Here is a 27,931-nt window from a genome sequence, read left to right as displayed (position 1 = left end):
GAACACACCCTTTTTTGGCTTCGGATATCTCTTATGAACTTGTAGCGGGAGTGACAGAGGTAAAAGATAACTGTAGTGAAGACTCGGCGAGGATTTGCAGCTGTGATATCGACGATCACTGAGCCTAAAAATTGATATGTGGCGATAACACTTTCGGGGTGCTGCTCTGTGGGGTAACGGTGGCTGGAGTTTCCTCCCTCTTTTCCTCTTTTTTTTTTTTGGCTGGGGAAGGATACGAGAGGTATGGTAGGAGAGAGGAGAGAACAACAGCAGTAGGAGAACAAAAGTAAGTCGGACTTTCCCGTGAGGAATGAGGCAGCTCAATACCAGCTACCTACTCTCTGATTGATCGATGGCCGGTCGAGTTGAGCGACCGTCTTTCTGTGTATGTCTGTCCGTCTGATACACCGGATCGGGGTGGGGAAGGGGTGACAAAGGAGAGTGGAGAAGAATCCACCAACGCGTGGGCCTCGAACACGCGGGCTTCAACAGGTACCACTACAGTACAAGGGCCACCGGATCGAGAGTCCTGGCTGGCTGAATCTTGCCTTTTCCTGTTCTTACGATGATGGGTATGTATTCAAGACTGAACAAGTCTGTGCTTCGGCATGTTGAATCCTGCGATCTACAGATTCTGAGAGGGGTGAACAGACCTCAGGGTCGAATGCCAGGGACTGCGGACGGAACGTGAGGCTCGATATCAACCCCACCTAGCTCCACTCGCGAACACATCTTGTCCTCAACCCTTGAACAGAATTGCGAAACCCTTTGTTAGGTACATTCAGTACGTTCCGGCGGTTTCTACGAGGTTCGTGGCCGCACAGCTGGAGGGCAACATTTGGCAAAGTTCGTTTGGTACACCGAAAGACAGCCAGCACGGGAATAATAACCTGCTCATCAACGAACGATCGAGTTTTTCTCCACAGATCGGATCTCGAATGTTTAAGCAACCCTGCCTTCCTAACCGGAAGAACAGAGGCACTCTTACTCTTGCCCCCTTCTAAACGAGTCACAAATCCGACCCAAGTCAGTACCTAGAGTATCGGGAACTCTTATATTAAAAGTCATCCATCTTTCTTCCCCAAAGATTTATGAACCTCTCCCGCTCAGCTCTAAAGACATAAGACGATTGGCCCATCCCAGGACTGTAACTAGGTGCATACAGTTTCTTGCAAACATCTGATTAGAGATTTTCTGGAACTATTGGCCGCAGTGTTGTGTCCGTCCTTCCTCCCCCCACACAGTCGAGGTCCCCTCTTTCTTACTCTATGATCATGCTAGAGTCCAAATGTTTAAAACGCGCGATGACGTCATAAATAAGGTGCCCCTTACCCGTTTGTGGCTGAAGACAGATTGCCGTGTCCCCCCGCCCCGGGGCCTGAACCACTCGAGTCTCACCTCAAGCGAACACTGCATGCGTGCAACCCAAGACCTGGATGAAAAGAGATTGCCGCGAAATTTAAAACCCTGAAGCGAAAGAAAAAGAAAAACAAATAACTATCTAGGTAGGTACTCGACCTTCCTCCTACATAGACTTTGGCTATCAGCAAATAAGATCTACGCATGGTGTCCCAATCAGAACCAAGAAATGTGTAATGTTCCTACTACCTGTATGCCGAGATCGATGGATTCATAGACTTGCACGTGTGCCCCGCGCCTCCCCCGAACTTTCGGACCGTGACCACCCGCCCTTAAAAAATCGCATTCCAGGGTATGTATGGTACTTTACCTATCTAGTTCTGTCCCGCAAATTTTGACACCAGTAACTACATGTAGCATATTCTAACCTCTACTCCACCTAAAGTACCTTGTATGTACTCCGAATCCCAAACCGCGGTATTCTTTAACAGATTACTACTCACAACATTCAATACTGGCCTAATTGTGGCTTGATAGGGACACATCTTCCGATAAATAACATATTGTAAGTCTGTAACTGCACCTTTAGCCGATCCAATAGCGGCAGGAGATAGATTAATGTACCTGAAGAAAATACATGTAACTGACCCTGCCTCGATCACATACCCAGTGATTGGGTTCGGGAAAGCTTTTTTTTTTTTCATTCATCGGGGAAACTAACATCCAAGGTCCTACCTGATTTCCATGGGAATCTGAGATCGGAAAGTTCCTGTGAGTGATGGTTAATTTGAGGGTTGTGTGATTTCTAAGCAAGTACTGTAGGAACTCTAGTGGCCTGTAGGCCAGGTAGAGTACTCCCATTGCCATCGGGTCCGTTATCTCATACATGTTTTCTTCTTTCATGTAGTGTGACTTGCCATCGACATGCTTACATTTGCACATGAGCGATCTGTTGTTTGAACCCTTACATGTCAAGAGCGAGGGTATGTACTGATCTAGTGTAGTACTCCAGTTAGCTTCTAAAAAGAATGGGAAAAAGAAATACACATGCACCGATACCTAGATCGGCACCCGGGCACGTAAAGAATTTTTTTTCTCAGCGCGAACTTATCACATATGGCATTTGCCAAACGAATGGTCATATTTCTTGAGTATTAAGTATTTTATAAATAAGTTCATAGCGTACTCTATGTAGATTCGGCATGTACTAAAGTACCACATGTATCTAGCGTATTCTGCTTTGACATTCACGTGTAACATAGCAACGGAGACGTTTCCCAGCGAATCGGCTGCCAGTCTTTCATTGTTGGTTAGCTTTGGGTTAGCTTTGGGGTAAGTGTACAGGGATCATGTAAGTTATTAACTCAGTTATGTCAGGTCATGTAGGATCACTCGATAGGTAGGGGATACGATTTCGCTTTGTTTTCTTTACAGGTTCTTCAGGGGCAGCTGAGACTACATAAACTTAACTCAAGATGGGCCATAGTTCTAAAACCAACTATTTCTTCGTCAATCCCACGTTCCACTCATTCGTAGCGCAGACTACCATAGGTACATGTACTTATAATTAGAGGAGAGATGCCAGGCCCGGAAGATCTTCTAAATGGCGAGTTGCTTTCCCTCGGCCTCCAGGAAGGAATAAACAAGAACTACATCGGATCCGGATAGATCTATAGAGCTCGTTAATGGTGTGTCTAGTAAGTAGCTGACGGGGCTGACATCCACTGAAGCGCCCATAACTTCAAGTGTATTATCTAGTGGAATGTTGCTCAAGTATATAGGTAGATTACTTAGGCACTTCTTCCTCTTAGATACATGTATAAAGCTTCGGACGATATACCTAACACCGACGCGCCGATAGCCGTTCATCAAGGCGTATGTCAAATCCAAGCTAGGGTTGTTCCACACGGCAGGCGAATTCTGCACCTCTATACAACGAATAACTGGCTTAGCACATCTGCTTTATTCAGAATCGAAATTTCTGCGATTTTGACCAGAAAGAATATTTCTGAAGAATGCTTGTAGAGCACATACGTGCATAGGTATATAGTAGAGTGGAGCAGAGTATTTTCCTACATAAATTCATGTCTAATCTGAAGTGTACTCTATAAGTACTGTGTTGCATGCATCTAGTGTATCCTGTGTTGTTGATATTTGCGCGTAAGTACATGTATGTAGACTAATAGCGCAACAAGCTGCACGGCGCAGGACTATAGTATGTATGCAACGGGTATCCCGAAAGTTACCGGGTTACCAGCCGATTTTGAATCGGTACGGATCTGATCAGCTGAGAGGCCTAGCTAGGATCTCGGCTTTTGTTGCTTAAATTAACATGAGCCCGACGCCGGAGATCCATAACCAGGTACTAACCTAGGAATTGTAAGGGAGCTCGTATACATTCACTATACTAGCTACATATAGCTTTACATGTATTTATGTAGGTAGGGTTAAGGAGGAGTTTCAAACAACTTGGCAGTTTCGCATCTACATGCATGTTAATGTAAAGCTGGTATTTACCGTTTCTGACCGATCGCGGACAGGTTTCGCTATCATCGAAAACATATGCCGAGCCGAATCCAGTAGTAAGCATGAGTTGATGTCCCCAATGCTATCCTGGGATCTTGGTCCTTGGCCGGCTGCAGGGTCTGTTCGTGTTCTGGCAATGGTGAGACACGTGTGGTCGATCCATATATAAAGTGGTCCTAGGGTAGTCCTAAGGTTACGTATTACCTTCGCAACGAAATAGAGTAAAAGTTCGCTGTGTAGGCTCAAGTATACGTATACATATGCGGTTATTCTCCATCGTAATTAATTGCTTCAGCCCAATATATTGTCGGGTTACAAAATTAACCGATCACTCACGACAACGTCGAACCCAACTTCAGGTGAGAATAACCCAACAACTAGGAGAGCAACTAATTGAGTAACCTTGGCTCTCATAAATGGAGTTAGATGCTTGCCAGGAATAGGTTTATCTTTTTGACCTTGAAGGTCTCGATGTGAGATTTCTTCCAGGACGGTTTTGGTTGCTATGAGTCTCACGAGGGCGCCAGTGATCGGTTAATTTTGTAACCCTACAATAGGTATATCAATTCTCAAAGAGTGGGAATTAACAAAGGTCATGATAGATTGTTGAGTTCTTAATTAAGTAGTTCGGTGTGCTTCAGAGAGAGGCGCCTAGTCGGAACATGCAATTATATGCGAGCTGTACTTTGTGACATAGTACTCCGTCCTAGCCAACTTCGCCGGCCGCGGGTGCCCTCGAGCTCTAGGATCTAGCGGATACTCCAAGACTAGGGTACTGCTCTCTAGATCTGAGATTTTATAGTGGCCAGTACGTTATATATTAGCTCATAGCACAGCTACAGTAAGTACTGTCTAAAGGAGGTACTTAGTCCGTTTTAAGCGTCTGATCAACTTCTAGTATTGCGCTACATATATATACAATCTATTTTAAATTTTTCAGACCTGCATAATGTATGTATCGACTACATGTACCAATGCGTAACTAAGACTTTTACCTACAATATAATAGACCCAATTAACTAGGAATATAACTCATGATTGCATGTACACAAGATATAATTTACATCTTTCGTTGGATCACAGATTAGCACTCGGTATTATTTCTACCTACTTAACTTTGGGTATCCCAACAGTCGGAACAGCTCATACCAGGAGATATAAACAACGAGAGTAAGTGGATTTATTTATATCTAACCTATCATATTTCTTGCATATACTATGGGTACTGGTAACAAAGATATAATATATTCGAGTGATAGTTCATGACTAAGACTAGATACATTCATATTCAGTCCAATCAAAAGTGGTAATGATATTGAGATGCAAGTTATTATTAATGTGGATTTTGGGTGCCCTAAGCTCAACTAACCTGAATATTTTGTGAGACAGCGAACGTACATAAGTGATCACGTGAGGGTTCCTGCTGCAGAAACCATGTGCGCCACACGTGCACACGTGGAAATGTGGTTGAACAATGGATTGCAGGGATGGGCTGAAACTCTCTACCAGAATTACCACATATACATGTGGATAGCGGTAATTGGGGTCAGATTTGAGGTTGCCGTGATAGGATAGAAGAACCTCTGTACGCGTAATATCTATAAACAGAATGATCTATACGTGCACAGAGGAAGAGATAGAGAATAGAAGCTATAATACCACATGTATCATAAACAATCAAGCACAAATCGCTTTATAAGTAAATCATCAATTATCACTCGTGGTCTCTATCATTATTAATACATGTAGGCAGCCAGGTACAAGTAGACTGGCTACATATAGCTACAGGAAAGAAAGAAAATAATCTAAACATAACTTGTTTTAATAAAATCCCCTCATTACGTATATCGCTTTTTGGTGATAGCACGGAGTATGTTAAGTCTGGGGTTAATATGGATGATCAAATCTGTCCACTGCTTATCCGACCTTTCCTCCAATCTTATCACCCCGCCGACCTTTGTTTGATCCTTGGTCCAGCACGCCGGCTTCTCAATAACCTCCATTATCGATTCCGCAAGCATAGTACAAGCGAACTGGTTCGATTTAGTAGACTCTTCAGATGCACATCGTGAAATACAAGCACTTCCAAAGCAATTCAACGTAACGCAGAGCTCTTTGGGGTTGTTTTCTATACCGAAGATTCCGCTGCAACGGTCGGCAGAGAAATCAATAAGCTGACTGGCGGCTTTGCGGGCATCATAGAGCAAGGGGCTGCCGTCGCTCTGTTCGCACTTAGGGTTCAGACGTATTATGGGTCTACTTGTGATCGTATTACTCTCTAGTCGTACGGCGCCGGCGCCGAGAACAAGAGAGACTGTGAGAATTAGGCTGGGGAGGTTGAAAAACATTTGAAGTATATATTTGATAGATTGTATTTGTTATTCGCTTGTGCCGGTTTTGGTGTTTTGTGGTTGGTGGTTTTTGGTTGATGGAAGCTGAGAAAAGATGCGCGAGTAGGTATTTAAAGCCTATATCGAGAACCCGAATGCCAGGTTCTATCGTTTCTTGAATACGAGACGCTGGTTGAATCAAAGAATAGAGGCGTATATAGTTATTGGTGTGGGTGGTTTCAGGTTGGTCCGCTAGCGGTGCGTATTAGCTCCATGAAACATCCACGTAGACGTACGTAACATCTTCTTCTTTAACGTTATCAACTACCTTTAGTACTGTATTGCTTGGAATCATTTTGTAGTTTCAGTTTAAATCTGGCTCAGTACTAGGGCTCGCTATGATATTTTCAAGATTCGGTTTGTAGAGCTCAATTCATATCATGTGCGCCCATTGCGGCTCTGGGTGGGAGGGGTTCATAATTTGGGGCGCTAAACAAAAACAAAGAAATGGAACACTGGCTCATATCAACTGTGAGAGTCAATATACATTTATTTATAGAAATAATAACCAAAATTAACATGAAAAATAGTAATTGTAGCTACTTGTTTTACAGCTACTGATACTAACTCATAGGGTGGTCTGCCATGCCGCGCCTCGGGATATATATCTCGAGCTGGTTATAATTAGAGTAGAGGTTCAATTGGGGATGTTTCTGAAAATGAAAATCAAAGTAAAATTTGACTACCCTCCCCCCATACCGCTTGAAGATTAAAACCGAAAAATTAACTTACACTTTCAATGAGTTCCAATTCTCTGGGCGTAAAAACTTGATCTAAAGGTAATTCCCTGAAATTTCTAGTGCCATCGCGATCGAAAAACCTTTTCAATTGAGTTAATACTTGATACGACTAAGCCGAAGGTGTAGTATACGTAGAGTATTGAGTTTCATCGACTGCGTGTGGGGTATTCCTCGGGCTACCTCGGTAGAGGACCGCGCTGCTTCGCACCATATCTTTGTGATATTGAGCATGAGAGTACCTTTTCCCCGGGTTACGAATGCATGTGGTAATATTAAAAGCGCTAAGGTGGTAGTACAGGCTGGATGTCAATGATAACTACCCCGCGCCAAGCCTATTGTATACAACCAATTTGGATTCTACCACTCGTTAAGGAGAAGTGCTAGCTACGTATTTCACTGAATCTCAAATACCCCGCATCCTACCCTCGCCGGGTCTAGGTTTGTGTGGGAGTTGTCACTAGTAATGTTAACATTCAACAGACCTGGACAGATAGCATGACCACAAGGAATCGATATCCAGAGATTCGACTGGATAGGATCCTTGGAACCTATGAACTTGGTAGATATAACAAGTCAAAGAAAAGAAAATAAGTTCTTTTGAGCTATTAAATTTCAAAGTGGACCAAATATTTATTTACTTTTCTGTGCACGTGGGGGACGGCTGAAGTCATGGTGAGTCACTCGCCTGAGATAAGCTGCAGCTGTGTGGAGTACTGTGATTGGCTGGTGTAAACAAGTCCAGTAAACAAACCCTGTAGCTCTTCAGATTAACATGTAAGGGCACTTAGATAGATGTGCATACTTGTCCAATTGAACTGAATTAGTAAGCTTTAGCTTGTAAAATTCCAGTCGTGTCCAGAATCACGTAGTAAGGAAATGATTAGGTGGTTGGCTGCTGTCAATCGAGACGTATTATATTCCGGAGTTGATCACTTATACGGAAAACAAAACCTACGTACTCTCGCCGAATTACCTATCTGTTTGGAGAGAATATGCTTGCCACGTGTTCCGCCCCCTCATCGACTATATAAAGCAGGCCGGCCTGTCCCATTCTCCTTCTTTAAACAAACGTCATTATCAGCCGGACTGAAAACTTCCACTCTTTTTACTTTTCACGTAAACCTTTAGAAAATTTCTTTTCCAATAAAATGACTTTCTTATCTAGTCTTCTATTCTTCAGTATCGGACTATTGGCGATATTTTCAACGGTTTTCGGACTTGAAGAGGTTCTTGCATTCCAGGAAAATGGGCAAGAAACCAGGCCTTTCGGGGTATACTCGGCGCTTAAGTACACGGTACTGGACGGCTTTTTCAGACAGAGCGATGAGGGTACCGATGATCGTACCTACGACCCTGTAAGTATCCGCTGCCTTGCCGGTAATGATGTTTATATCAATCATTTTTCTAACAATTGATGCTTTTCAAAGCTCACGGACTCTTTCGGACTTCAGTATTCTGGGCCCCGGCGCTGGGAGAGATTTGTTGAGCATATCTCTCTCTTGAATGAAAATGCTCCCGTGGATGTCAGCTACAAAGTTTTATACCTGGCAAGACATGGCCAAGGGCATCATAACGTTGCGGGCAAGTTTCTTCTTTCCGGCGTTTATTATATGTAGGTTACTAAAAGATATTATAATATTAGAACACCATTTTGGAAATGAGGCTTGGGAAGTATGTATTCAGCTAAATCGATATCTGGGACTTCGCTGATTTTTGTAGTGTTATTGGGCCATGAAAGGGAATAATGGAACCTACTACTGGGTAAGCACTCCTTTCCCTATTATTTCTGCAAAACTAACCTCTGCAGGGACCTGACGCCCGCCTGACTGAAAAAGGAATCTCTGAGGTACACCGTACCCGAGATGCCTGGAAGTCCCAAATCCCCTTTGGTGTCCCCCTCCCTCAAATCCACTTTGTCTCTCCTCTCTCTCGCTCCCTCTCGACTCTTGTCGAGACATGGGAAACGATTGCACTCGACCCTCCTCGACCACTTGTCAATGAACTTCTTCGGGAAACTCTTTCCTTACATTATGGGGACCACCGCTCACCGGCATCCGAGCTACGTGAGCGTTACCCACAAGTAGATTTCCCCATGGATGGCTCGTTCCCGGAGGAAGACCCGCTGTGGAATTATCACCGCGAGTCTCTACAAGGTCGTAACGCCCGGATAAAATATGCGATGGACAACATGATCGCCGCTTCTAATGAAACCTATATCTCGATGACTTCGCACTCTGGAGTCATCAACTCGACTCTTGTGGCTCTCGGACATCGTCCATATAACCTTCAGACGGCGGGCATGATTCCTGTTGTCGTAAAAGTGGAGCGAGACCGGGGGGGTCTGCAAAAGTGGTTTCAGCCGAATAACCCTTCGTTCAAAAATGTTGACGGTAGCCCAAGGGTGGAGGAGAGAGTAATTTGTGATAATTACCCACCCGTCAACGTATCGGGATTGTACGAGAGCGGGATGGGAGTTTGGCCGTGGTCATAGGTACGGCTCTTTCTGCTAAGACTATCAGATAGCTCCATAGGACAGGTTTGGCTTTGAAATTTGAGAAGAGGCCAAGGGGAATATAGATATGGCGTAGAGGAATGCGCTGAGTTATCGTGGGACAGCTGGAGATTGCGGAGGGGCCGGACCCCGAATCTGCAGGTCACCAAGGGATAAAGTACATGAAGAAACCCGTTTGTTTTGTCGGGTTGGGGTGCTGAGGCGGAAGTCACGCCCTTGATAGCGCAATATACCGGAGAGGCCTCCGAACAAAATATGAATAGTTGGTTGGAAGACTGTAAATAAGAAAGGAGATAGAACAACCGTATTTAGCTTTATACGAATTTCAATTTTTATCTTGATACTTTTTGGCCCGCAAGAAATCGGAAAAGCTGTGAAAGAGATATGCTGAACGGTTTACAAACATGAGTGAGAAAAGAATAAGAGAAAGAAAATCACACCATGCGTCCTCGTGATTAGAGATACTAAAAACAAAGTAAAGGGTATTTAGGTAACCAAAACGCCCCTAGAATACCATGCCATCCTTTGCGTCCTATCGTGGATCCTCAACCCATGCACCCCCTCCGCCATTGTACTCCCCAAACCCCGGTCCCAAATATGGCCGCCGACTACATAACTGATGAGGTCCTTGGCCTCTTACGGCTGCTTCCTGGTCTCTTCTCGGGGGCAGGCGGCCCCATTTCGGTTAGGGTTGTTCCTTCGCGTTCCTCACGCTCAATGGCTCTTCCACCCTTATGATCCTTGGCCTTTTCCTTCTGGTCAAGCACCATGGAGAGTATGTCGTAGGCGAATTGCGGGAACTCAAGTATCATTCCCATGAATTCCTTCTCAGCCTCGTGACGTAGGACATGGCCTTTCGAAATTTATTAGTACTATGTAGATATCATGATAGGGATGAGAACTTACTTCTATGGGCCCAGAATGTTGCGATAGGGTTTCTAATCGTCTTGTCCTCCTTTGGTGTATTCGCATACACAAACCTGGCATACTCAAGCTCGCCCTTAGCGGTAGAATTGATCCTGTGGATCTTACTGTGCGCCAATGTCTTGAGCTCCTCCATGCCTAGCTTATCGGCGAGTGTATATACCCTCGCATGTTTCAACAGATGACCCCCATCTTCATCAATTTCATCAGGGGAAACCGCCTCCAGCACCAACTCAGATGCGTTCTTGTTGAAGACGAGACGGGGGGTGTACTCGTTCGTGTAGAGATACTGCAGGAAGCAACCAACAGCATCGATGTTCTCATCTTTGAGGCTATCGACGGTGAGGGAGCTATCGAAGTATGGGCTGCGCTGAAGGAGCGCAAGATGAGCCTTGAGGACAGCATCCCCGACGGTGATGGTCACAATAGATGAAGAAAGATAGCTGTGTTCATCATCCATCATCATCGTATTAGCGGTTTGTTCGACGTCGAGTTGTTTGCTCAATTCCTGATGGAGGTGAGAGAAATAGAGAAAGGGAAAAGGAAGGAAAATTAAGGAAAGTATAAGTGAGGCGGGGCGAAGAAAGGTAGAAGTGTGAACGATGGAAACTTACTCAATGAAAGTCAATTCCTTCTTCTCAGGAACAACCTCGTTTGCGGAATTGTCGACAACGACTGCTAGCGCCATGCTCGACTCCCCGCTCTCTTCGTTCCCCTCCTCGAACTTTTCCTCGACGTCGCCTTCGCCATCCCCATCCCCATCCCCATCCTCATCCTCTTTTTTCTCTTCCTTCTCGGTTTCTTCCGCCTCCGCTGGTGTCTCGCCGAACAAGTCGCCCGTAAGATCGGAAGCTTCTACATCCATGGTTTCTGCTAATGGAGCAACAGGGGCTCTAGGAGTAGGATCTGGTGTATTGGTTGAGTTTGACATTTCTTTTTCTTTGCAAATACTTACCAGATAACGGCAGCAGGGATTCGATGGAGGGGCAATTGAACAAAGACGATGCAAAGGTCAGTCGCTGAGCCTGGTCGACGCGTGTTGTTGTTGCAACATCACAAACGGTTAGACCTGTCGCGGGTATGTATCTATCTTGGCAGGAACTCGCTTACTATTATGTACACCTTACCCATGGCTTGGGAGTCGGGGTTTATTATCCCTGTTAGGCATGAGATATGGAATATCATGCATCGGGGTTAGGGATACGGGTTGATAGGCAAGATAACCAAAATCTGGAGATTCAAAGCTCTTTGATATTGCTGCTATGAATACTTCATGTGCTAATAAGGTACATATATTGCTAGAACAACCTTACAAAAAACATTCCCTCAAGTTTACTCGAGTTTAAGATCTTTCTTAACCACATCCCTGCAAATTGGATGGTAGAAATTGATATGAGTGTTGAATGTTTTAACAGCCAATTCCCTATCACATTCATTCAACAGCCTATACAGAGGCCTTACAAACTTCATTCTTCCCCAGTTACCTAAAGCTTCCGCTGCAGGCTGAAATAACTTTGGGTCCTTCGCCTTGAGTCCGACTATCAACATTCGACTCAGAATCTCCGCATTCTTACTCTTCATGAATCCATACTGATTTATCATCGTTTCGACAAGTTCCGTTTTGAGCGGTTTCTCAAAGTCTGTGATTTTTTCAAGGAAAACGACGATCTGTCCAGATGTCCAAGACTTGATATCCTTGGGACCGGGAGTCCAGCCCCCAGATGGTGATGAGTCGGTATTAAGACCGTGCCATTTATCCGCAAGGTTATAGCAGACATCGGCAAGCGAAGTGTCAAAGTCAGGCTTTGGCGGAAGGCCAGGCGCGTGGAACCATTTCTCCCAGTCCACTTCCTTTTCAAGTGCCGCAGAAGCTTCAGCGTCGGATGCGAAAAACTCCAATAATGTTGATTTGAAGTCCTCTGAGGTCAATGATTTCTGGTGGAACTTTTTGAAATACTATTCATCTCACGGTTATTAAGTGCCCCGAAAAATGATAGAGGGCTCACGAACATGGGGAATGAATTTGTCCCATTTTGCCCTCCCTACCACTCTATCGAGGAAAAATAGGAAGTTGAATCCCTTCTCGTAGGGAATACTAGAGAAGGCGTCATCCGGATCCTTCCCTTCCAAGTCCACCACCAGCTTCGTAAACCCATGATCCTCTCCATAGAGCTGCACACTTTCCTTTAAAGCCTTCCATCCGATAATCGCAGAGAAATGAAACTCCTTGTCACCATGAAGAATACCTCCGATACGTCTCTCGAGGTAGGTAGTCCATCCCTCGTTCAGCCAGAAATGTTCCCAACTTGCATTGGAAACTAGGTTCCCAGACCAAGAATGGGAAAGTTCATGGGCAATTACATCGATGTTAGATTTATCACCCGAGATAATTGTTGGTGTTGCGAAGGTATGTGTTGGGTTCTCCATACCTCCGTACGGAAAGCTGGGAGGGAGGATCAGAACGTTGTAAGTAGTCCACGGGTAAGGATACACAAGTGATTCTGCGGCTTCCATAAATTTCTCCATGTCACCCTCAAGCTCCGTTTTGCAAGCTAAAAGCTCTTCTGGACCTGTGTAAACCAATGACCGAGGGCCAATAGAGGCTGATGCAATGTCCCCTGACGCAATGGCAAAAAGGTACGACGGAATTGGAATAGATTGGTGCGATGTGTATGCAAGAGTTCCAGCTTCGTCTTTAGATTTTCCGGCAATGAACTCGTGGGTTCCCGTCGGCAGACCAGAAGTAAGGACTGGAAGGGGAGAACGAATCTTGATATCGAAGGGCGATTTGACAGCTGGTGTATCTTGGCAAGGATATAGAGAACGGGCATGAATTGCCTGGCATTGTGAGACTGATATCTAAAATTTAGCATAGAATTCAAGAGCATAATGAAGGGTTGAGTTACACATGTAAGGGTGCTTCTTATTGGATGTTTGTTCAGGTGTCATCCACTGCAAAGCAGTGCATTTATCGGTGGTACCGTAAGAAATCTACCAAAGTGTTAGACTTTTTTTTTAAAAAAAAGGTTTATCTAGATAGAGAGTTTGGGTATGGGTACCTTCACTTTGACACATTGGCCTTCCTTCACTTCTTTCCCAGTATTGATTGTCAAAGCACTCCCGTAAGGTTCCACTCTCTCTGAGACGTCAAATGTTGCTTTCTCCCCATCAACACACACACTCTTCACATCCAAATAGCTCGTATCTAAAACCACATCCTCCAACGTATCCTCAGTGGCTTTCAATGTCAAGGTAACATCCCCGGACAACGATGAGGTAGGAAACGACAAAGTCAGGTTGATATCAGTGTGCGTAGTCGTAAAGACAAGATGATTTGCTTGTGAATTGGGATCCTTCTTAATTGGCGCCATCTTTGCAAATATTCTTGATGTTGTCGAGAACGAGCGATTGATAGCCAGCAGAGTGCGGGGTTGAGGCTTAAAGCAGGGTGAAGGAGCTGCTGCGGGACGCGACGGTTTGATGCGGAATTGAGGGGACCGGTAAGCAGCAGGGATGCACAGAAAACGTGATGATTTGGATGGAGATAAAACTCGAAACCGAGACCGAGTTACTAGAGTCAGCATGGCGGAAATACGTGGACTTTTTGAATAAACTCATGATTCGGTATTGGTAGCTCGCTTCGCCAAGAATCTTGTCGCACATGATGCATTGGATAATGCACCTAGCTACATTTAACAAATCACTACATGTATTTGATACACCTATCTATGGTGGTTATGAAGTACAAGTAGTGATGAGCAGTTCCCGATTGCACAATTGCTTATTCTTAATAAAGGTTGTAATGCCACAGCACATTGGATATGTCTAGCCATAGGATAATGCACACCAATTAATCGTTAACACGATAATTCAGAGATGTCGATCTACTAGTTACCAAGTACATGTAGTTAGGCACTCGATTGGTGATTTAGGCTAGAGATTACGGCCCTGGATCGGGAATGTTACTAAACGCTATGATCCTTGATTATTCAGAATACTGCGTGATACCTCATGACCAAGAAAGCTGAGTGACCCTTCATGATCCAATCAGTTTTTAATGCACTTGCCCTTGATCGGCTCACATTCTGGAATTACCTTCCAGTGCCATGTAAACTTCAACTCGAACTTGTGATTCTCCAACACACCTCGCATGTGTACACATATAGTTTCATGGCTTAAAGCGCATGCATATTGTGCATGTAGATACGTCTTCCACTACTTCTAGGGCAGATCTAGTAATCGCCTACTTGGTACGAGATCAAAAACGTGTATTATTATCGCATGTAAGAAGTACAAAAGGGCCCGAAGGCACATAAATCCGAAAACTACCCATGGCTAAACAGGATATAAATGTAAAATCAGGAAACCGTTACAATAGAATGAAACCGCTATCACAGCAGTCTAATTAGAACTTCCACTGCAACTCCTGACCATAGAGTAATCTAATTAGAACTTCCGCTGCAACTCCTGGCCACAGAGTAATCTAATTAGAACTTCCGCTACGACTCCTGGCCGCAGGACATTAGTCAAACCGAGTCGTATGGGTTTTGCAGCATCCACAACGGGCATGGAAACAAGTGACTCCTTCCACCTTATGTGGACATCTCTCCTTATAAAGACTATTCCCCTCTTTTCCGCAGTCGCAGCATGTCCAAGTAGGTTTTGGACGATTGTCTCCAATGTATACCATAGGCATCTTGTCGGTGAGTGTAGTTAAAGTCGTGAGATTATGAGAATAATGAGTATTATGATGATCTGAGGATTTGAGCACGATAGTCTGTAGATCGTAAAGTTTCTTGAGGACGTATGATGATAGTGAAAACAGATTGGAAGCTCGGTCGTTTATAAGGGCTTCTTTCTGGGCCCTGATTGGGTGCACCATTATTACAACGATATTGGGCCCCGAAGTTTCCAATTCTATGGTTTTTACAAATGTTGTGTTCCTGTGCCATGTTGCCTAGTAGAGGGCTGCAGATATGCGAATAGAATCCCGTAGTCGCCAAAAACTCGTTATGCGATCTGGCGAAGGTGATTGAACCTGGGACAAGTCTTTATGCAGCAGGCCATATCTCCTCTCATCTGGTTCGCACAGCACCGTAAGGCAGAGCTCCCGGACCCGTCGGCGGTTAACGGCAAAAGGCGATTTGCTATGAGGTCATGACGGCGGGATTGTGTCACAGACCACGAAGCGAGCATTGCGTTCAGCCCTAGCCCTAAGGCTGCGAGTGATTCTCGATGACGGTGTGAATACGTTGGATATCTGTCTCAAAGACTCGGAGAATACTTGAGGTCTTCATGGCGAGGAAAAACCCGCACTGGTCAGGTTTCTTGTGCCTGGACCTTGAGCATCCAGAGATGTGGGCTGAAGTGGACTTGAACAAAGCACGTGATAGCTGGTGAGCCTTCGAAGAGAACAGTCTTCTAGAATAAATTAGTTCTGAACTGCAGACTGCATACCCCGACAAAGTCATCTCTTGGGCTCCATTTTCGTTGATTTCTTTGCAAGCCATAACGTCAGACTCTTGGCAACAACGTCGTCGGCTGTTCCTGCTGCTGCACGTAAACCCCGCACTCGAAACAAACCACCCCACCCAAATCTTACTTACAACCTCTGCCACTCCGCTTTACAACATACACCCATCACCATCAATCACATACAAACATGGCTGACGAGTCTTCCGCTGCTGCTGTTGCACCTACCGCAAAGCCCCAGGCCGAGGAGGTTGGTACGTGACGATACCGCATTCCTCCGTTGTTTGGTTTGGTTGAGAAACAAAAACGCTAATCGTGGGGTTGACCTAGACTACACACTGAACAACCCCGATGTTCTCACAAAATACAAAGATGCGGCAGTAATCGCCCACAAGGTCCTTGAGGCTGTTTCAAAGTTGGCCGTCGATGGTGCAACCATCTTGAGCCTTTGCCAGGCTGGTGACAAGATGTTGGATGAGGAAACCGCAAAAGTGCACAAGGGCAAGAAGATCAGCAAGGGTATGGAAATTCTCACCGTCTATTTAACTCCCAGTCTCCTTTGATGGATTTTTTTTTCCCACCCACCATTGAATGCGAGATTTTGTAGAGGCTACAATCCTTTCACGCGCGGGCGCAACGTTCTAGATACGGGGGAAGACGTGAAAAAATTGAATTTTTACTAAAAAGTTTATTCATGCAGGAATTGCCTTCCCTACCACCGTTTCTCCCAATGATATCCTCACCCCCTACACACCTCTCTCCACCGATGCCGGTGAGGCTGGCATTACAGTCTCAAACGGCGACGTTCTCAAGATCCAGTAAGCCTCGAAATGATGTTTTGGTCTTTCCCGAAGCTGCCTTCTAACACATCCCCCCCCTCCCCAGGCTCGGTGCCCAAATTGATGGATTCCCTGCAATCGTCTCAGACACCATCGTCGTTGGCGAAGAGAGTAATGACAACAATGACCTCATCCTTGCGACCCACTACTGCAATGAAGCCCTTCTCCGTCTAATGATGCCCGCCGATATCCACCCCTCAAACACCCCCGAGAAGCCATACAAGGTGCCTTCATCCTACGAAATCACCGAGAAGCTGAAGAAGATTGCCGCCGCTTACGGCTGCACTCTTGTAGAGTCCACCACCTCATTCGTCTTTGCCCGCAACGAGATCGAGGGCAAGAAGCGCCTTGTTATCCTCCCGGGTGAAGGTATCCCCAAGAGTGAGGGAACCCCCGAGGTTGGCGAGGCCTGGGGTGTTGAGCTCTCCTTGTCCAAGGGCAGTGGAAAGGTCAAGGAGGTTCCCGGAAAGAGGGCCACCCTCCACAGGAAGACCGACACAAAGTTCAGTCTTAAGAGAGAGTCTAGCAGAGCTACACTTAACGAGGTTGTTAAGAAGTTTGGAACATTCCCATTCGGTCTCAGACAGCTGGATGATGAGAGGACAGCAAAAGCTGGTATCTTGGAGTGCGTTAGAGGCAATCTGTTTAGACAGTTTGAGGTTTTGGGAGACAAGGATGGTGCGGCCACTTCTAGGCTCTTTACCACCATTGGTTAGTTCTCCCTCGCATCACTATTGCTGCTAAACTTTGTACTGACCAAGAGACAACAGCCATCACCAAGAACGGCATCACAAAGCTCGCCGCTCCCCCGGCCCCTGATTTCGAGAAGGTTACTTCGGACAAGAAGATTGAGGACGAGTCCATTCTTGAGCTGCTCGCCCTCCCGCTAAGGGCAGAGAGCAAGGCGTCCAAGAAGAAGAAGAAGAAGACCGCCAAGAAGGAAGATGCCGAATAAATGTAGCATTAGTTCTTTCTTTTTTTTTATTCCCTATTTGTTTCATTCCAAGCTCCTCTCTTCCTCGTAGGGAAGTTAGCATTTTCCCTTTTTTTTTTAAAAAAAAAAAGACCGGCGGGAAACTGATTTTTGTCATCTTGTTTTTTTGGTCGTCGTCGGAACCTGAATTCAATGTGCATGCTGCTGCGGCCATTGTAATACCTACATATCTTAGTCATATGAAAAAGTGATATCTCATGATTCCCCCCCGCCCGCATCGCCGGTTGTGTGCTTCAACCAATCCGCATAAACATCTAGATACTCCCCACCCCACCCCCACTCTCCATCCCCTCTTCCCCACTCTGCATGCATGCACTCTGCACCCCACACAGCACCCTGATCTGGCCGCATGGCAATCGTGATCAGCGCTTGGTCCCCTCCGCGACCGCAACACGTGCCGCTGGAGGCGGGGTGACAGTCATGGGGTGTCACTCGGTGCCTTGGACTGCGTGATGTGAAGCTATCCAGGTGATTACTTGATTGGTGCGAAGCTCTTCTTGCCACTCGTCTTGCTACAGCATTCCCCCATCGCCCATTCCTAGAGGCTGCCTGTGAGACTTGGTTGGATATACTCTCACTCTGACCGTCACAAGCCATAGAATGGAAGAAGAGAGAATGGAAAAGAGACAAAGACTATAGATAGACAGAACGCCATCTCGCTGTAACGTACACTCACTCACTCACTCACTCACACTCGGTTACCGCTAACAAACCGGCGTGACAGAACATGACATGGCAGAAAAACACATAAACGTAGGGAAAAAAAAAAAACATTGTATTCGTAGGTGTGGTTTTGGGTGTGTTGAATGTTCCTCCTCCTCCTCCTCCTCCTCAAAAGAAAGAAGGAAAAAAAAACCGATCCAAAAAAAGAAAAGGCACAAAATGAAGGGCGTAGAATAACCACGGAAGACAACAAGGTCAAGGCGTCAGGAAGGGGACTTCCTACACATCCCCTCTCCTCCCGTCACATTTTTTTTTTTGCATGAACAACAACAACAACAACAGCTTGATTCCCAAATCCCATAAAAGAAGACGTAGAGCAGTACACACAAAGAGGAGACAGAAAAGAAAAGACAAAAAGAATACACACACACACACGTGCACACACACACACACACACAGAGAGAAACACATAGAAACACTCAAAAAAAAAAAGAGAAAAAGGCAAGAAAAAGAATGCCAACTACTACTACTAACAACTAACAGCTAAACTACACCCCCCACCCCCCCCCCCCTCTTTTACTCCCCATCACTCGGCGGCTCCGAAAGCTCACTACTATCCTCATGCTCCACCGCCGCCGCGCCCCTCGCCGCACTCCCGTTCGTGCCATTAACCGCCACCGCCACCGCCGCCGCCGCCACCGTCACCGTCCCCGACCCAGCCCCAGTTCCCGACGCCCTCGTCTTGCGCGCCCCCCTCGCCGGTTTCCGCTCCGCAACCACTACGATCGCTGTGGGCTCCGGCGACGATGCCGCGGCGGCACCACCGCGCTTTGGCCGCCCCCGCCCGCGCTTCATCGGCGTGATCTTCTTTGGCGGCGACGCGGGCGCCGGCGCATCGGCCTCTTCCTCCTTCTCGGCCTCTGGCTCTGCCTCCTTCTCTGCTTCTTTCTCGGGCTCCGGCGCATCTTCCTGCATCGGTTCAACTGCCACAGGCGCCGCTTTCGCCTTCTTCCCCCTCACCGGCGCAGCACTCGCCGCCAGCTCCTCCTCCTCCTCCTCATCCAGCACCCTCTCGCCCCTCGGCTTCCTCCCGCGCTTCGCCGGCGCCGGCTTCTCCTTCCTCGCCACCGCCACCGCCGCATCCTCCTCCTCCTCCTCCTCCTCCTCCTCCTCGTCGTCCGCCGCGCCGTCGCCGTCGCTCCCCGCATCCTCCATCTCCACATCGCTATCCTCGTCGCTAACGGGCGCCACAGACTCCTCGTCGTCGTCGTCGTCGTCGCTCGGCCCGCTCTCCACATACTTGACCTTCGTCGTCGACCGCCCACTCCTCCTCCGGTCCGCGTCCGACACAGCCATCTTCGGCGTCTTCGGCGGCCTCCCAACCTTCCGCTTCTCCGCGCTCTCGCCTGCGGCAGCGCCGGGGGTGGCGGCGGCAGCGGCTTTGTATTTTTTCTTGGCGGGGGTGCCGGTGCCGCGGGAGGCGCCGCCGGCGCTGGGGTCGCTCTTGCGCTTCTTGCCGCCGCCGCCGCCGCCGCCGCCGCCGTGGCGCGCGCTCTTGGGCTTGATGAGGGCGTCGAGGCGCAGCTCGATTTCTTCGGGGAGGTAGGTGTTGCGGCTGACCTCGAGCGACTGCTCGGCGCTCTGCATGGGCATGAACAGGCCTGCGGGGAGGCGGATCTTGCCGGGCCAGGTTTGGATCGTCCAGTGGTGGTGCTCGGCGTAGCGGCGGATTACGGCTTGGGCGAGTTCGGAGAGGTAGTAGAGGTTCTGTGGCTGTCAGCTTTTATGTCCCGCACCACCGCACCACCGCACCCCCCCCGAAGCATCTCCCCCCCCCGGGGATATGGAAATGGAATGGACGTACCTCGCTGTTATTCGGACTCAGCCCGTCGCGGAACTGCTTGACGCGCTGGGCGACATGGTAGATGAGGCTGACGTTCTCCTCGCTCGCGACAGCCGTGAGGTAGAAGAGGATGTATCTGCAGAACCAGGCGCGCACACTTCAATCAGCTCCGTCTGTCTCTGTTCCCCCCCGAAACCGCATTTTCTTTTTCTCCCAGCCCCCTCGAATCAAAAGCGAAAAAACATTTGACGAAGGAGTGGAAGAAGAGAGGGAGGGGTGTTTGTGTGTCCATAGTAGGTAAAGAGAAAAATAACGAAAGAGAACAGGGGGGGGGGGGGGATATATGCAAGAAAACAAGAGGGATGGGGAAGAAACAATCCCCCCCCTCTCCCACCAGCCACCTCATCACACCGACACCGGGGGGGGGGGGGGGGGAATAAATAACCAGCGCCCCTCTTTTTCCAAAACACAGAAAAAAAGGAGAGCAAAAACAGAGTCAAAACTTACTTTGCAAAATCCGCCAAATCCTCCACCTGCGTGCCAAAATCCGGATGATGCGCCAGCAGGCTCAACAACCTCGCAAACACCGCCTCCATGACATTGCCCGCCGCATTCGCCTTGCGCATGCTCGCCGTCCGGGCTTTGACCCACGTGACGGCGGCCTCGCGCATCTCGGGCACGGGCTCGTAGGCCATGAGGAAGATGATTGTGTAGAAGCGGTTGCCCAGCCGCGACGAGGCCAGGTACTTCTTGACCTTGTCGACGAAGCGCGCGCGCACCTCGGTGCAGTGGTCTTGGATGACGCAGGCGAGGCGGTTGAAGTCCGTGGGCGTGATGAGGTCGTCGTAGATCTTGCTCGAGGCGAGTTTGAGGATCGAGAGCGCGGCGGAGAGGCGCAGGCGGGATTTGTGCGCGCGGCTGTGGAGAAAATCATGTCAGCTAAATCATTACCCCCACCACATACACACACAGAGAGACGAAAGGAAGATGAAACTCACGGCGTATCCTCATCAATACTCAGCTCCCCCTCCTTCACCACCAACTGCATCAACATCTTCAGCACCGCCTCCGGCACCTTCGTCCTCCGAAACTCATCCACCTCCTCCACGCTCTCCAGCTGCGCGACATGCGCCCGCAGCCGATTCACCGTGATGCGCAGCGCCAGCATCTTAGCCCGACACTCATCGTCCACGGCCTCCTCACCAACCCACACGGCCTCCTCCCCGCGCTCCTCCTCGCCCGCCGGCGCGCGCACCTTCAGCAGCACATCCTTCGCAATATCCATAATGGCGTCATTCTCCTCCTCGCACTGCTGCGGCGCCAGCAGCACCAGCTGGCTCAGGCACGCCAGCCTCGCCAGAAAGTGCTCCCCGCCAAACGCAAAGTCGCGGACGCACCGCCGGATCAGGTCCGCCGCATACATCTCGCGCCGCTTCGCCGAGTACATCAGGATGCTGACGGCGTGCTTTGCGGCCGCGGGCGGCTGCCCCGTGAGCGCGAAGCCGACGAGGGCCTGCAGGAGCTTGCGCTCCTGCGGCATGTCGGCCGGGTAGCTCTTTGCGAAGCCCGCGCAGGCCTTGAGCGTGTCGACGGCGCCGGCCGAGTCGGCGGGCGTGCGCGCGGAGGACTGCTCCTGCAGGAGGTCGGAGAGGGCTTTGACGTTGGCCTTGAAGACGGCGGGGTTGGAGGAGGACATTTCCTTGAGGACCTCGTGGGCGACGGCGGCGAGCGAGGCCTCGTCGGTGCGTGAGAACTCGACAATGTGTGGCACGTGCGACTTGTTGTAGATGAGCTGGGAGACGCGGTAGAGGAGCGGGGTGAGGGTCTCCATTATTGTGGGCGCGGTGCCGGGGGCCTCGGAGATGCGCTTCTTGATCTCTTTGAGCGCTTTCACGACCGTGCGGTAGTCCGAGTCGGGCGAGAAGCAGAAGCGGATGAGCTGGTAGCAGCGGCGGTCGTGCAGCTTGGCGAACTTGAGTAGGTTTTCTTTGGCCTTGGGCGTGTCGGGGAGCTTCTGCGAGAGCCATTCTATGAACTTGTTGAGCGCGCGCTTGACGCCCTCTTCCTCCACGTCTTTGTCCATTACGCCGCCCTAGAAATAAAATAACTTGTTGTCAGTATCATTTCCATGCACATGTACATATACCTAGGGTTAGGGTGCGGAGAGGAGGTGGGCGAGTGGGGGGAAAAAAAATACATTATAATCCTCGCAGCTCTTCAAAAAGACGTCCATAACCTTCGCATAACTGATCTGCCTCAGCGGGACCGCAAACAGCGCCTTCTTCGCCTTCACGTCGAGGCCCTTCACCAGCACCAGCAGCCGCATGACACGGATCTTATCCCCCTCCGCAATCTCCCTCTCGCGCTCCTTCTCCGCCTCCTTCTCCTTCCCCTTTCGCCCTCCATTCTCCGCCGCCGCCGCTGCATGCTGCTGCTGTAGCTGCTTCTCCTTCTCGATGGGCGGATAGTTGACGGGCAGCAGCACGCCAAACAGCACATGGTCCAGCAGCACATTGACCTCCGCATCGTTGATGTAGAACGTGTCGAGGATCTTACTCGGGATCCACCCCAGCTGCGCCGTGACAATCTCGTTCCCCGCCGCAATGTCCGCGTACGCCATGTTCCAGATGCGCGCAAGGCAAAACATGCCCTCCCAGCGCACGCTGAACTTCTTATCCCGCACGCGCTCGCCCAGATGGTGCAGTATCCTCTTTCCCCAGCCCTTCCCGTCGCCGCTGCCGCCATCGGCGCTCTTGCCCTTGCCGCTGCCGCGGCCGGCGGTGGCGGCGGCCACCGGCGCGCCCGAGGCTAGCTCAGGATTATATGTGTTGAACGGCGACAGGTCCGCGCCGAGCTTTGTGGTGATACTTGCGTAGTCGAGCTCGCCGAGGGACACGCAGGCAGACAGCCGCACGCGGTCGTCCAGGTCGTTCAGCTTCACGGCGACCAAGTCGACGAGCTGCACGGCCATGTAGTCGTTGCGCTCCTTCATGATGCGCACGGCAGCCTCGACCCACTTCGCGCGGACGGCGCTGCTCTTGTCGTTTGCGCGGCCGATCCACGCCTTCCACGTCGCGGGCGCGCTAGCGCCGAATGCGCCGGTCAGGGCCATGTCGCCGATGGTCTCGGTGCTCAGGACGCGGATCTCGGCGTTCTCGGCCATGAGCTCCTGCTCGAGCTGCGGGATGACGTTCTGCAGCACGGCCGGGCAGGCCTTCCACAGCTCCTTGACGAGCAGGTGGGCTTTGTGCAGCTCCTGGAGGTCCTCGTGCGACGGCTCGTGCAGCGCCGGGTCGTCCGAGTCCGAGTCGGGGCTCATTGATGTGTGGCGGCCGCCCTTGCGCGGGCGCGAGGACGGCGAGGCGTCCATGATGACCTCGGAAAAGTACTGGCAGATCTGCCGCGCCATCTTGTCGACGCACTGGTTGCAGATCGCCTTCGCCATGTTATAGGCCGGGGGCGGCACCGGCGCAATCAGCTTTGTCTGTCCGTCGTCCTTCTTGCCCTTCATCTCCTTCACCGCCGGCTTCCCGCGGGCCGTGATGGCGGCGAGCGCGGCCGGGTTCGCGCGGAAGAACTGCGCGACAATGATATCGACAACCTCGGACGGCAGGGAGTTGCACTCCTCGATGAGCTGCACCAGGATGTCGGTCATCTGGTACTCGACGTTCTTGGGCCCGTCGGGGCGCGCGAGGTCGAAGAAGTTTGTAAAGATCTTGAGCGTGATCGCCTCGCTGTTTGGGATGTCCGAGATGAGCACGACGGACTTTACGGACGCCAGCGACTCGAGGAGGTACAGGTGCTGCTGGTAGTAGGGCGTCTCCGGGTCCGCCAGCCCGCGCAGCTGCCTCACAAACAGCTCGAATATATCCTACAACACGCACGCCCCGTCAGCCCCCCCCCCCCCTTTCAATTGCACTTGCACACACAGCACACACAGACAGACAAACCTTCAACTGTACCGCCGTGTAGGGCGCATCCGGCGCATGCAGCCTGAGCATATCCGCCAGGCAACACGCCGCATAGGCCTTCACGCCGGGGTCCTTGTGCTGGAGCAGGCCGACGTTGACGAGCTCGCGCGCGGGGGTCGCCAGGCTCTCGCGGTCGACGGCCTCCTGCTCGAGCGCGATGAGCTCCTTGCTGAGGGCCTTGAGGCGCGTGATGAGCGTGCCCGTGGGGATGGGCTTGCCGGCCTTCCATGAGAGGGCGTCGCTGAATTGCAGGACGTTTGACGGCTGCTGCTCGTCTTCGTCCTCCTCGGGGGGAGGGCGGGAAGAGCGGGCCATCGCGTGTTAGGGGGGTGTGATGTGTGATTTGTGGTGTGTGGTGTGTGGGGGGGGGGGAGTGGGGTGGGTGCGGGGGGGAGGGAGATAGTAGTAGGTGGTTAGTTAGTTAGTTACTAGATAGTGTGTAGCCTTTGTAAGCGGGGAGGGAGATGAGGGGAGGGGACGCGTTAGGGGGAGGAGAGAGGAGGAGGGGGGGGGGGTGTGGATTGATTGATTGAGTGGAGGCGGGGCGGTGGCTACTAGATGGCTAGAGAGAGCGCGTCCAGGTATTAGTCCACAGAGAGATAGGCTGGACCACAATGTGAGTGAGGTATAGTGTGTGTGAGAGTGTGAGTGAGTGAGTGAGTGAGTGAGTGAGTGAGAGGAGGTGAGTGTGGGAGAGAGGAGGGGGGTGGGGGGGGACGGGCGTGTGGGCGAGCGAGATATCACGGCGGAGAGAGAGCGAGAGAGCAAGAGAGCAGCAGCAGCAGCAGCAGCAGCACCACCAGCACCAGCAGCAGCACTCCAGCCAGACACACAGACAGAGCAGGACGGGAGTGCAGACACGGGTGTGCCAGGGTTAGGGGTGTGCCAGGGTGACTTTTCCAACCACAAACAACGGGGGCCAATTCCGCGAGAGACAGACCCGTATCCCGTATCCCGCGGTGGACGGGCAATTCGTTCCTCTTCGCAGCCCGAGAGTCCTCTTTGTTGGAGATCTCTCTCTCTCTCTCCGCTTGTCTGGCGGGCTGTCTCTCGCCCGTTCTGTCTGTCCACACCTAATTATCAACTGTCACAACACGCCTTTGTTGCTGACTCAGCAGACCGGCCGCGTGAGGAACAGTGAGTGACGCCAAGCCCCGAGACAGACACAGAGCCCGTGCGAGAAAGCGCGAGCGAGAGAGGTATTAGGTGAGAGACCTATGTCTACTCTCTACTCTACTAGTTCTGTGGACGAGCGCAGCATCAATTCGCTAGGATGCATGTATGTATGTACCTACTACATCTCTCAATCTCCTCGGTACAGCAGGTGCCCTGCTCTACTGACTCTACTTCTGCTCACTCACTCACTCACTCACCTATCGAGCTATTCGCCCACTCACACCACCACACTACCTCACTCACCCTCGCCCTCGCCCTCGCCCTCGCCCCCGCCAGCCAATCCTCGCGCCGAGTGAGACCCAGTGACGCAGACAACGGGGGAAACAGCCCAATCCTGAACGAGCAAACGTAATGCTGATGACATAAACATGCCCGTCCTCGGCACAAACCCATGCGGCCAGGGAGAAGCCAAATGTTGATAAAACTGCTGACTTGTAGTTGGTTGAAACACCCTGGCTGGACAGAGCTTGTGTGGAGCCTGGATCACTTGGCGCGAGAGCTTGTGAGGGCTACATGTGTATATATATATATATATATATCCACAGGAGCAGTCGACTACATACTATCACATACAGCCCCCACATCTACATATCGTACCCTTCGCAGACCACGCGGGTATACATGTAGAATATTCTGATGTTTACCCACTCTCGAATTGTCCACCATCAAATTCTTCCATGCAGTTTCTGACCCTTGTGGCATTTAAATTCTGATTTTACACGATTCAAGAACGAAGAACTCCAAAGCGCCATGCTAATGATCATACGAGCAGCACCCCTAAAAAGAAAGGTATAAAGTATATAAAAATAACGGAAAAAATACAGAAAATTGCAACAAAAAGAGGAAGTCTTCCCTCGTCACTCTCCCACCACCTCACCCATCCCACCACCCGCTGCACCCCCTCTGGCACCTCCCACCACACCCAATACGCTCCGCACCACACCCAATGCACGCCAATACAGAACCACAAAAACAGCTGCAGCAACACAATTGCAACACAAACCGCTATCAGCCCCGTTGGGGATACATTCGAGTTATCTGGCTCAACTTCTTCCCTCGCCCTTCCCTCTGCCTTGCACTTGTAGTAGTGACATGCATGTGACTCTAGCTCAGGTTTATATTCGGGCCCCGGCTCTGGGAGGACGGGTGATAGCGGTAACAGCGGTGGAAGCGACGTAAGAGGCGTGATAGCTAGGGTGCTGATGAAGGGGGTGCGGATCTTGCTCCTCTCCAACCCTCTGCGTGGGAGGGCGTGCCGTTGGGAGCTTGAGGGCTGTCCTTCTTCTTGCTTATGCATCGCGGGTTGTGTGGTAGGTATTTTTAATTGATTCGCAGACTTTAGTCTTCGGTCCGTGGCAGATGGAGCTCTGTATGAAATGGCCAGTTTTGTGGATGACCTGTCTGTTCGGTGGAATATATAGTATAGAAACCAGGGCCCAAGCTCCTGGGGTATGCGTTCTCCTTTTATACGAAGAGTCAGCTGATGATATAGTGCACTAGTGGTTCGAATGACCAATGTGAGCTATATGAACTCAACAGCGTTGTGATTCATTAGATTATCATGAATACGTACTTATGGGTGTGCGTGGTGCTACCGCCGTAAAGGTTACTGAATAAAGGGCAAAGCTAAAGGTGAGAATTGTCAGTACTTCGGTAAAAACTCAGGTGAATGTGTGATTAAGGGTTGAAGTCCGGGTGCTGCCTAGCTAGGTGCGGGAGAACTAAACAATTCCTACTAACCATTTTGTGACCAACACCGTACCTACGACACTGGTATTGATTGATTAGTTCACCAATTGTATGCAACCTACGGCACCTGTACATCTTGACTGATTTCAAGCCGGTCTCGAGACCACAAACATTTTTGTGTCGAGCTGTTCAAGGTGTCACGTCTCATGGAGAATAGGCGTGCTTTGAATCGCTGCTACCGGACCAAACCAGAGAGACGACCGATATATTAGAAGGATTGGAAGGCCTAAGAAAGTTTCCATATTTATACTTCCCACCTATTTCCCTTCATAAGTCCACAGTTGTAGGAATGTACGAAGAACCATACCGGTCACATATATTGTATGGCAGTGCTCCAAATTACAGCTCTTTTCGTATTATCTGTCCGCAGCACAGAATTACATACATCTAAAGTGATTTCAAGCTAGGAAAGCGTCGTTGCTCTCTTAGGATGTATGCGTGTACGTGACCTAACTATTACAAGTAATCAGCATTGCCTAGACGGGCCGGGCCGTCACTTAATGTGAAAACAGCTGTAATCTCGGGATCATTGAAGTGACACTGTGTCAATGATCGATGTGCAAACAACCTCTCCAGACACACAAACGCAACCCTTTGTCGTCCAATTAGGGTCTATTTGCGATGGTTGGATCGAGCTAGTATGAATGCTTACATCTGGTTGACGTATATATATAAATCAAGCTCACATACACCTATTCTAAGCACAGACTTGACAGAGAAGAGCTAGAGCTTCACTACTATAGTCAGACCCTAAGCCCCACGAATAAAAAATA

General features: G+C 49.6%; 6 protein-coding genes across 6 annotated transcripts; 2 read left to right on the top strand and 4 right to left on the bottom strand.

Moving 5' to 3' along the window:
* Positions 1-5,723: 5,723 nt before the first annotated feature.
* Positions 5,724-6,233, bottom strand: H6S33_001509 (uncharacterized protein; the record flags this gene model as incomplete). Its single annotated transcript, XM_044833295.1, has 1 exon — positions 5,724-6,233. One exon carries the CDS (start codon positions 6,231-6,233, stop codon positions 5,724-5,726), a length of 510 nt encoding a protein of 169 aa, XP_044693570.1.
* Positions 6,234-8,163: 1,930 nt separating this feature from the next.
* H6S33_001508 (uncharacterized protein) lies at positions 8,164-9,506 on the top strand (the record flags this gene model as incomplete). Its single annotated transcript, XM_044833294.1, has 6 exons — positions 8,164-8,370; positions 8,443-8,596; positions 8,658-8,686; positions 8,735-8,776; positions 8,823-8,861; positions 9,075-9,506. The coding sequence occupies 6 exons, from the start codon at positions 8,164-8,166 to the stop codon at positions 9,504-9,506; spliced, it is 903 nt and encodes a 300-aa protein (XP_044693569.1).
* Positions 9,507-10,135: 629 nt separating this feature from the next.
* On the bottom strand, positions 10,136-11,382 carry H6S33_001507 (uncharacterized protein; the record flags this gene model as incomplete). The annotated part of the gene is made up of 3 exons (XM_044833293.1): positions 10,136-10,380; positions 10,434-10,894; positions 11,066-11,382. 3 exons carry the CDS (start codon positions 11,380-11,382, stop codon positions 10,136-10,138), a joined length of 1,023 nt encoding a protein of 340 aa, XP_044693568.1.
* A 401-nt stretch (positions 11,383-11,783) lies between these two features.
* H6S33_001506 (uncharacterized protein) lies at positions 11,784-13,822 on the bottom strand (the record flags this gene model as incomplete). The annotated part of the gene is made up of 4 exons (XM_044833292.1): positions 11,784-12,407; positions 12,462-13,303; positions 13,358-13,442; positions 13,511-13,822. The coding sequence occupies 4 exons, from the start codon at positions 13,820-13,822 to the stop codon at positions 11,784-11,786; spliced, it is 1,863 nt and encodes a 620-aa protein (XP_044693567.1).
* Positions 13,823-16,113: 2,291 nt separating this feature from the next.
* On the top strand, positions 16,114-17,717 carry H6S33_001505 (uncharacterized protein; the record flags this gene model as incomplete). Its single annotated transcript, XM_044833291.1, has 5 exons — positions 16,114-16,177; positions 16,254-16,442; positions 16,624-16,741; positions 16,809-17,473; positions 17,533-17,717. The coding sequence occupies 5 exons, from the start codon at positions 16,114-16,116 to the stop codon at positions 17,715-17,717; spliced, it is 1,221 nt and encodes a 406-aa protein (XP_044693566.1).
* Positions 17,718-18,995: 1,278 nt separating this feature from the next.
* H6S33_001504 (uncharacterized protein) lies at positions 18,996-24,548 on the bottom strand (the record flags this gene model as incomplete). Its single annotated transcript, XM_044833290.1, has 6 exons — positions 18,996-20,186; positions 20,284-20,398; positions 20,770-21,180; positions 21,261-22,354; positions 22,460-24,133; positions 24,213-24,548. The coding sequence occupies 6 exons, from the start codon at positions 24,546-24,548 to the stop codon at positions 18,996-18,998; spliced, it is 4,821 nt and encodes a 1,606-aa protein (XP_044693565.1).
* Positions 24,549-27,931: the final 3,383 nt, after the last annotated feature.

The sequence above is a fragment of the Morchella sextelata genome, assembly GCF_020137385.1.
Source record: "Morchella sextelata strain SCLS chromosome Unknown scls_11, whole genome shotgun sequence".
In the NCBI taxonomy this organism is placed as follows: domain Eukaryota; kingdom Fungi; phylum Ascomycota; class Pezizomycetes; order Pezizales; family Morchellaceae; genus Morchella; species Morchella sextelata.
Note: the sequence above shows the minus strand (reverse complement) of the source record. Positions and strands in the feature narration are given on the sequence as shown.